This window comes from Scatophagus argus, chromosome 11 (genome assembly GCF_020382885.2).
Source record: "Scatophagus argus isolate fScaArg1 chromosome 11, fScaArg1.pri, whole genome shotgun sequence".
NCBI classification, from domain to species: domain Eukaryota; kingdom Metazoa; phylum Chordata; class Actinopteri; family Scatophagidae; genus Scatophagus; species Scatophagus argus.
Genome location: NC_058503.1, coordinates 7527113 through 7537870, shown reverse-complemented (window position 1 = coordinate 7537870; position 10758 = coordinate 7527113). Strand labels below are relative to the sequence as shown.

Sequence of the window (10758 nt, the reverse complement as noted above, 5' to 3'; positions counted from 1 at the left end):
TAACAGAAACAGAGACACATTTTAAGTAGCTGGGATCTACTGCAGTAACGAAAAAAATATTTTAATCTGAATGTCATACATGTACATCTATTATTTAATGATTCTTGCTTGTTAGGACTGACTGGGTGGGATTGCAATTAATTGCAATTTTTTTCTCTTAATTGACGTGGATGAGAAGATTCAGTAAATGTTGTCTTTATGCCTTACCTCCAGTGGCTGTATGTGCTGTTGATTTTATGATTTAAATATATATATATTTATTTATTTATTTTGGCTTTCAAGCTCACACACACACGTCTGTCCTTTTCAATCAGTCATTTTCCAGTGGGTATTTCTCTCATTCAGTTGGACAACTGGACACAGCATGTTATGTTGTAATCACAACATCACAGTTTCAATTCTGGCTGGGAACCTTTGTGGTGTGACGCCCCTGTGCACATTTCCTGTCATCTCTCTACAACACTCCACTCTCCACACATTGCAAAATTCACTATGAATTTAAAGTGAAACAATTACAAACCCTGGTTAAGATTAAAACTGTTATTATATGACTCAGAAGTTATAACTGCTACACCAACTCCCACACCAAAACTCAGGGAACTATTAACTCTTTAAGCCTTTACAGGGACATAGAGGCAGACTCGTGTATCTAGCAGGCATCCTGTACAGCACTGCATCATGTTTTCTCCATTGGAAGGACATCCTACTGGCCACTTTATCAAGTTTCCACCACCACAGAGGCACTGTAGAGGACATTTTATCACTTTGTCATGCATATCGGGCCACTGAAAGGGCACGTCAACATGTTTTATCTACCATAAATGCATCCAAGAGAACACTCTCTGCCCCCCCCCCTTAACTCCACCAGTGAGGTAAAGGCTTGTTGGTTAGCCATGTAGTGGTTGTGGTTTATCTGATTTAGTCTTCGGGGAACGAATATCATTCAGAAGTTGATGCAACGTCTTCCTCAGTGATAAAAACAAGCTGAGTCTGAGTTTTTCTGCTCATGTACATCTACCTAACTGTGAACTTCCTGTTTGAATTTTAAACCTTTAGAGTGAGCATTTTTGCCACTCCTCACTTCTTCAAAGGGCTCGTCTGAAGGTTAACACTCTGTGTGTGTATGTGTGTGTGTGAGAGAGAGAGAAAGAGAGAGAGAGTGTGTGTGTAAGTAAGTGTGTTAGGTGGCTGCATTTCCACCAGAGCTGCAATGGGTGTCACTCTTTCCATATTTTCCAACCATTTCTTAATTTCAAGGCTGTGGCATTCTGGCCAGCAGCAGGTTCTGGTTTTGTGTTCCTCTGTACCATACGTAAAATCTTAAAAGAATTGATTCATTAAATAAATAATCAGCAGAGGGCGGGCTACATCATTTATATTTATGCCAGACAGGACAGGAAAAAGCAAATGACACATAATCAGACGTGGGCGCTTGCTTTAAGTGATGCTGGAAGACTGCAAGGATTTGCTCTCCATCTCTCTCTCTCTCTCTCCCTCCCTCCCTCTCTCTTCTCTCTCTCTCTCTCTCTCAGCTGCACGGGCACTCATTCACAGGACCACTTGCCCATATTTTTGGCAAGGTAGTCATTAAATGTCAATTTAACTCGCCTTTCCGTCGCGCACGCGCACTCGCGCACGTGGTAAGCCCAGGCTTCATAAACAAGCCGCTGCCACTTTGTTGTTCAGTGTTTCCTCTGATCCCAAACCAGTGCAGCGGCTCAGTAAAGATGGCACTGGCCGACACAGAGCGCGGAGTGTCTAGCTGCGGCGACTCGAGCTCCCCGTTTTCAGAGATTATTGAGTTGAATGTCGGCGGGCAGGTTTATGTTACCAGACATAAAACTCTCATCGCCGTCCCTGATTCGCTGCTGTGGAACATGTTCAGCAAAAAGTCCCCAAGGGAGTTGGCGAGAGACAGCAAGGGGCGCTTCTTCTTGGACAGGGACGGGTTCTTGTTCCGCTACATCCTAGATTATCTCAGAGACCTGAACTTGGTCCTTCCGGACTACTTCCCCGAGAAAAGTCGACTGCAGAGGGAGGCTGACTTTTTCCAGCTGCGGGATCTTGCCAAACGCCTCAGCCCCCGGGTGAGCAAGGAAAATTCAATCAGTGAGGAGATCAGCCAGAGTGACACGGAGGAAGGTGCGCAGCAGTGCGGCTCCTCCGGCGGCACGGAGACTTTACGCACCATGTCAGTCAGCGGGGCCATGCGCTCCCCATCACTGGACTCCAGAAAGTCGGGCTATATCACGATAGGATACCGCGGCTCGTACACCATTGGCAGAGACATCCAAACCGACGCCAAATTCAGGAGAGTGGCGCGCATCACGGTTTGCGGGAAGACGTCTCTGGCCAAAGAGGTGTTTGGGGAAACACTGAATGAGAGCAGAGACCCGGACAGGCCCCCGGAGAGATACACATCCCGGTACTATCTGAAGTATAATTTTCTAGAGCAGGCATTTGACAAGCTGACAGAGGCGGGCTTTCACATGGTGGCCTGCAGCTCCACAGGCACCTGCGCCTACACCAGCAATGACCCCAACGAGGACAAAATTTGGACAAGCTACACTGAATATGTCTTCTGTCGGGAATAACAAACAGTAAACATGTTGATGTAAAATAGACATTCCACAGTCTAGAGGATTCCTTTACAAAGTATTGCATTTGCTGTTTTTTAATGGTAACATTTGTCAAAGGAGAGCGACTCCAAAAATATCGCTCCATTATTCCAAGAATAGTGAAACAGAGACATGAAAATGATCCTGAGTAGACTGAAAGACCAACAAGTGTTAAAGTTTGTCAAGAGAATATTATGAAATCTGGACGTTCAAGGTGAGCGGAGCATCACCTGATTTGACACACCCATCCAAAGCCCCACTGTGTGGAAAACACCAACAAAACGCCAACGTCTCCATCTCATGGAACTGCATGTCAGTGTTTCAGTCACATCTGACTCAGTGCTGTGTGAATTGAATGGGATCCAAGAACAGTCAAGCAGCAGTTAGTATTCAGTGTCAATGTAACTTCTAGGCCTGCCTGATCACATGTGTGAATACAAGTTTTGTATTATCTCATAGGTTCTACTGCCATGATTGTAAGTGTATGTGCTTGCTTGGTAGAGTTGTATTTGTTTAACCTGTTCAGATGAAATAAAATCTGTCTGCTAGTCTTAGCCCTTTGCCAATCATCCTGTCTTCTTTAACATCTGTGCAGAGAGAACAGAACAACAAAATGCTGGCATTCATCTGCCCCCAGCCTTTTAAACTTTACTCAGTGGGGAATCAAAGCGTTAGCCTCAAAGAGAGATGCCCTACACACAAACCTCAGTTGCCAGCTCGACAAAATCTGTCACACTGTTTTAACTCAGAAGGAGCTACTCGAAAGTGAAATGTAAGAAATGTAATGTGTCTGTACGTCTCACTGTGTTTGTGACTGACTTACAAAATCTTGACCATGAACTTTCCTTGGCTCTGACTTAGCCTATCACTCCTGCAAGCTGTCACTTCAAAGCATGATGTTTATTGTCAATGGAGCTTTGCCCTGTTATTAAAGCACACGAGCAAAAAACGTCTCCATCTGAATGTAGTTAGCATATAAATATTGCAAGAGAATCTGTTTCCACCTATCTATTTTGTCACACAAATTCAGCTGCATGCCTTGTGGATGCAAATAGTGCAGCTGTGCACACATGATGCCATTATCATTCAAGTGTAAATAATGAAAAGGTCCAGCTGCACACAAATAGGAGGGTCCAGTCTGCCAGGGACTCTGGATGAATGGAGAACGGATTGGTGCACCTCTGCTGTGAGAGCGGAATTATTTGACTGCCTAGTGTATGGCCAGCCCTGGATTATGAATATCATTCGAACAAACATGGAAAAAAATTGCGTTACATTCCGAGCCATTGGTGGGATTATAGCACATCAGGGGCTGCCAGACCAGAGGCAGCAATGTAACCTCTGTAGGGGTCTGGGAACATCCTCCCAGAGGGAACATCTTTGGATTTTATGTGCTAAATACATCTGGTTCAATATGGCCTGGAATTTGCCAGGTGGACAGGAACAAAAAATATCTATGGGATGTGTTTGGGGATCAGTGTGGAGTCATAAATGACTCAAAATAGGTTCACTGTAGCTGGTAATTATCTAGACAGGTCTTTTTAACTGAAGACAATTTTGAACTGTGACAAAAATATAAATCTAATGACAGCGGAATTCCATTTAGATACTTAAGTTTCAGAGTCCTGTTGTGCATGCTGTCTCACTGTCACACTGCTATGGCCCTCTGAGACAGATCTAGTCATTTTTAGACATCTGTGTGAGAACCTGTTACATATTATAACTTAAAAAAATGAGAAATCAGAAAAAAAATGGCTATATCATTTGTTTCAGAATGTCACCAAAGGTGGAAACTTACTGGTGACATCTTTGAGTTGGACTCACTGAAAGAGACAACAGATGACACAGACAGACACATCACATGCCAAATGATTATACTGGTTTAGTCTGCATAATCTTGATAGGTGATGCAGCATCTGGCTCTACAACTCAATAGTCAGGACCATGTCACATGCTTTGTAAATCATTATTTATCAAACGGGAAGGTTCAACAAGCTAGTCTTTTACTTTAGACATTCTTGAAAATAAAAAATAATCAGAAACCTAAGATGAAACAATCAGAACAAACACAAGCTGTCTCATAAAATACGTCTGAACATAATCCCATTTTCAATGGATTTTGTTTCGTATGGTGTTCAAGGGAATGAAAACATGTAGTGATCTTGAGATTTGAATTTGAATAAGCATCATGCCAAACTTGGCATCCTCCAGTTCTCCCCACAGACTTTGATAGTATTAAAATTAGAAAAGAGGCTCAAGAGCTTTTATTGAATTTCTCTGATGTTTACACGCCACAGTGTAATAATTGCTCTTTAATTGTCTGTTTCTGCTTTCATTGGGCCAAATACAAGGAAACACTCTGGATCAGTCACCAGTTCGTCACACATATCAGCCTGCAGAAATCACTGACTCACACCCACATTTACACATAGTAGAGTATGAGCAATTTAGAGGCTCCACTTGCATATCTGTGCACTGTGGGAGGAAACCCACTGAAACATGTGCAGAAAATGCTGTCATTCATTTCTGAACAAATCGTTCAAGCTGCCGCAACACATGCAGCTGCAATTCCATTGTGCACTTCATATACAGTATTTCAGAGAATTTAGAGAGAGAGCAGGATTTAACATAACCCCCTCGGGATACTTGTTATCTGTAATTTGAGTTAAATGATAAGAAATCCCAAATGAGAGTCCATTTGGATTGAAGACATTTTGTTTTTATGAGTTTCCTCTGTAATTTTATTTGTATGAATCTTTATTCTAGTTTTGTGGTCTACGGATCTATGGCAGTCTGTGAAGGTCTTGAGCTTGGAGTTTTGAGCCCCATAAGCAGAGTGCCATCCAGTCCTATTTCAGAGAAGGCAGACATCTTGAACGCTGTTATCTCCAACCCTCAAAAGGGCAATCTAAATAGATAAATAGCGCCATAGGTAAGGGAGAAAATACGTATTTTTCATTTTTGGGATGAACAATCTCTTTAAAATTCTGTGCAACCTTTCAGTAAAGTAGAATTGCAGTAAATGGGTAGTCAGCCTTTTCAATATGAGTGATGATGGCATAACAAAGAACAAAAGAAGGAAGCTGTGAGATAAAGTGAGTCAAAGACTAGAAGAAAATAGCAAGATTGAGAGAAAATTGACTTCTGATTGTCAGAGTTACTCTTCTTTTCACTCTCAAATGCTTATCTCTATGTGTAATATTTGGTCTTTTCTCTTTTCCATGTGCGCATGCTCCACGGTGAGCTCCCTGAGATGAACCGAAACACATCAGGACTGTTTGAATTCCGTGCATGGGGTCCAGGATGCGTTTCAGCTTCCTGAGTTATTTTAGATCAAAGTCGGTTTCATTAGCACATCACAACAGTAACTCCAGACCAAGGACTTCATTATTCTAATTAAATTCTGAGTCAGAAATATATTTTGCTCTTGACTTCACAGCGGGGGATGTGCATCAGTCAGTGTTCATAGGAGGGTAGTTCCCGCAGTTATGTGAAAGCATAACAATATGATGTTTCATGGGCAAAGAGGCTCATGGTGTTAACAGAGTCCAGGAGCAGCATGAAAAACCATCAGCGAGTGTGGTGTTGGATTATCTGTCAAATATATAATGTGTGATCCTCTTAGTTTTAACCACAACTTTCGTTCACACAAAAATGTCTTTATTTAATGTAATGAAAAGAAGAAAAGAATTTGAAAATATCTGATATCTTGTTAGAAAACCAAATGATTGTTTTTCATATAATTTTAATGTGAGCACATAATAGCAACAAAAACAGGCAAATAGAATTTTTTATAACCCACATGCTTCCATCTCCAACATGCTTACATGTGGTTTTCAAAAAGTGTTTACTCAGTAGAGTCTCAGTAGGAACAGGAAATGAGGAGGGACAGATAGGTGGCTTTCAAACCAGAGAGACGTTGAATACTGAAAAGACAAAAACAAAAATATCCTAAAAAACAGGAAGCAGGGGCAAAAAAATAGTGCCAGATTTCCAAAAATATTCCTCTATTCAAATACAAAGCATGGTGCATTTACAGCTGGTCAGATCAACTTCTTCATGTCAGACACACTTTACATGAGTTAAAAGACTACAATAGTTTTGAAATTGCCATATTTTAAAAACATAATCAAGTCATCCTTGACTATGTAACTGTGATCTAATTACACAAATGTAATTGCCATTGATCTTAGTTACCGATTACATAATAATGAAAAAAACAACCCCACCCCTCCAAAAATAAATAAATAAAATAAAAAATAGCTTAGCTTTGCTTAGCTAAGTGGCTACAGTGAAATTTTTGGTTTTAAAAAAGGTGTAAACAATAAAACTGTGTCTTTTCAAATCAATTTGTGGAGATTTTGAGGTGAACTGTGTCTTTAATGTATGGGTCAAGCAGACGTCAGCAGACATGTGTGTGACTGTCAGAATCAGTTGAGAGAGGCTAACCAGAGCAATGGACTTCATCTTGAGAGCCAAGTAAGAATGATGTGGTCATGTAATCCAAGCTTCAACTGACCTTACAATCACTGCTGAGAAAATACTGGATGAGGAAAAGCTTTAATCCTCTTCATTCACACACAAATAAAGGAAGAAGACAATTCACTGATAAGATGATAATCACATTGCTCGTTAAATGAGAGGTTAGCATAATTCCTTACTAATATGTCAACAACAATAACAATAATGATATCACCTGGAGTAGCCTAGTATATTGGAGATAACATATAATTATTATTATATTGTATTATTATAATTATTAACCAATGAGGGCAAAGGGGCAGCAACTGGAGCCAACACGTGTGCATGTGTCTACATTTCTGTGAAAGACCTAATTTACAAATACAGGACAGAAACAAAATTCTTAGACATGAGGAAGAAAAACATGTTCTGCTGAGCCTTAAGTCATTGCTGATATTGTTTTAATAAAGCTACCATCACACTATAGTACATCTCACATATGATAAATGATGTCTCTGACAGTGCATTGTGTAGATATAATACATAATATATTTTCATTGGAGTTTCTAATGTGCATTGCTCACTTGTTTTAGACTCCTTTCATTTTAGACTTCTGCCAGGTGAGTGCAAATGTCTTCATTTGTGATTAGCAGCATGCAGATGAATGTAATGAGTCCCGATCACCTGAGCTGAGATACTGCTCTATCCATTCATGTGGCTATTAAGCCTCCCACCTTTCATGCCAGCTGAGTTCTTTTGAAAATTACAGTCATCAAATAGAAAATGCTCTTTTCACTTCTATAAAAGCTGACTTTTAAACTGGGGCCACTCGTCTCACATGAAGGCCTTTCATTTGAGTGCTCTCTGCACAGGGTTACAGCGAGTCAGATGTCCTTTCAAGCAAGGAAGGCATTTGTTATCTTCTTGATACTCTGAACAGTTTTAATTCCTGTGTGGTTTTGACTGCATGTACTCTTTATACACCCTCTTATATTTGATCCCTGCAACCAAAACTTTAAAATGTAAATTTTTTGTACTCAAAACCAGCTTTGAACTTTTACAATGAAATCTGAACATTATCTCTTTTCTTTTTAATGGGGAGGCATAATAGATTTAATGGGGAGGCATAATAGATTTAATGGGGAGGCATAATAGGTTTTTAAATATTTTTTTCTGTTCTAGGAATAATAAAACATGCTTATACAGTATATCGGACACAGCATTCTTTCAGCGTATATTGTTGTGAGTGTTCTGAGTCTCTTTTCTTGTTGATTCCAGGATGTTGTTACAAGCAGTCTGAGTCAGCCTGTGAGAGTAGAATTAGTCCACAATGACAGGGTTACGTCTGCACGAATGTGGTCCAGTGGTATTCACATGGGTTCAGAGGATTTAGTTTTTGTAGTCATTGCTATGGTTTCAGATTTTCCACATCTGGCTTGGTTTTGAGAAGACGCCTTTCTGTGTATAAGAGACGAAATTATAGGGTGCAGTGGCATAAGTAATAACTCCAAAGGGCAAAGTATCAAATTAGATGCTTACGTCTGAGTTTAGAAATAGGCTTGATTAATGTATTGATGTATCACTCTGGACAGAAGTGTGGACCAGAATCATGTGGGAATAACAGCATGTACAGCTCTATGCAATACATGGTCATTTCGTTGCTACCAGGGAAAAAGGCAATTAATTCTTAACAACTTTTTTTTATTTTTTAATTTAGTCCAACAGCCTTCAACAGCTTCCCTCAAATGGACTGTCAACAATAGTCTGGAGGCAATTAAAGAATAGCTGTAGTTGAGTAATACGTGGCAGCAGTAATGTAAATTATAGGCTTGCACATGAACCACAGCATCTTGGGTTTCTCTTACAGCATTCTCTTCAGCCATTAAAGCTCACTTGATAAACAGAACTGTTCACCAAGTTAGGACACTTCAGTTTAAGTGATAGGAACCTTCACTTTGTTCATGCTATATTTTCATACTAAGTGTTTTTTGTTTTGGTCTGTTTCTTGTTTTTGAAAAGGATATATAAAATAATATTTGGAATCTCTGGTTGTCGAGGTGGTGCCCAGCAAACAGTGTGGGTTTTGTTAACAATTGGCAGACCTTCTGGGGAAAACCTGACCTAATTAAGAGAGGCTGCATCCATCCCACTTTGGGTGGAGCAGCTCTCATTTCTTTTAGAAGAAGAATCTTTATTGGCAGCATATATATTTTTTACATACACATACTGGATTTGACTTCTGCATTTAACCCATCCTTAGTTGAACACACACATGCAACACCCGGCAAAATACATGCAGTGAAACACACACAGGAGCAGTGGGCAGCGTCAAGCGCCCGGGGAGCATATTGGGGGGTTAAGTGCCTTGCTCAAGGGCACATCAGCCGGCTAATGAAGAGGGGGAGCATTTTTTTCACATTAATCACTCCACCACACCCAAATTTTTCCTGCCCGAACCGAACCGGTGACCCTACGATCACAAGCCGCTTTTCCAACCTCTAGGCCACGGCTGCCCCCCACAATTTGGCCAATTTTATCAGCATCCCACCACCCTGACAGTTCAGAGCTGGGTCCAGGGGGCAGAGCTGCAGTGCTGCACACTTCTCTGCGCTTCTCTTAGTGCAGTCACCTGCCCAAAACCTCTTAGAGACTGTGTCTGGTCCTCTTTTATTTAGACCTAAAACTAATGTACGCAGTAGAGGAGCTGTTCAAGATAATCTTATTAAAATTAGTCGCTCTGCTATTATTGTACCGGATAGGAGAATTGAATGTGGATTGTTGTATGTCCGGTCCCTGTCCTCAAAAGCTGTACTTATTAATGAGCTCATATCAGATAAAAATATTGATTTGTTTTGTCTAACTGAAACCTGGCTGTCTGAGGATGATTACGTCTCCTTGAATGAGGCTACCCCACCTAGCCATCTTAACGTTAATGCCCCTCGATGCTCTGGCCAAGGAAGTGGGGTTGTAGCGATCTTTGATTCTTATTTATCCATCTTTACTAGACCAAACACAGCCTACAACTCATTTGAAAGCCTTGTTCTTAGTCTGTCTCATCCCACCACTAGGACAGGTCAGCTGGTCTTATTTGCTGTATTGTACCGTCCTCCAGGCCCATACTCTGAATTCTTTTACATACTCTGATTTTCTCTGGAAATCTGAATTTCCGGAGTTCCTGTCAAGCCTGGTCCTTAAATCAGATAAAGTTATAATCGTTGGTGACTTTAACATCCACGTAGATGTGGTTAATGATAGCTTGCTACTGCATTTAATTCCATACTAGAAACAACTGGCTTCTGTCTATGTGTGCATGAACCCACTCACTGCTTCAACCACACCCTAGACCTTGTGTTAGCATATGGGATTGAAATTGAACACTTAACAGTCTCTCCTCGGAATTCAGTTTTGTCTGACCGTCATTTAATGACTTTTGATTTTATTTTAGCTGATTGCACAAAACCGAGCAGAAGCACTCTCACTAGATGTCTGTCTGATAGTGCCATATCCAAATTTAGGAAGCAGTTCCCTCGATTCTTAGTACAATACCCAGGCTCAGTGTGTCAGGGGACTCATGCACCACCCCTAGTTGGAAAGACAAACTTTGTTGATAGCATTGCAGGCTCATTGCACAGCATGCTTAACCTAATTGCACCTATCTAAAAAGAATATAACTAGAAGA

The 10758-nt window shown here is 40.8% G+C and overlaps 1 protein-coding gene across 1 annotated transcript; it reads left to right on the top strand.

Annotated features, from left to right (window-relative positions):
• Window positions 1-1566: 1566 nt before the first annotated feature.
• Window positions 1567-3761, top strand: kctd12.1 (potassium channel tetramerisation domain containing 12.1). Its single transcript, XM_046404996.1, has one exon. It carries the CDS (start codon window positions 1728-1730, stop codon window positions 2592-2594), a length of 867 nt encoding a protein of 288 aa, XP_046260952.1. The 5' UTR covers window positions 1567-1727; the 3' UTR covers window positions 2595-3761.
• Window positions 3762-10758: the final 6997 nt, after the last annotated feature.

Bases quoted from the DNA above. Each gene is read 5' to 3' on its own strand.
- kctd12.1 (XM_046404996.1), top strand. From the start codon at position 1,728: ATGGCACTGGCCGACACAGAGCGCGGAGTGTCTAGCTGCGGCGACTCG.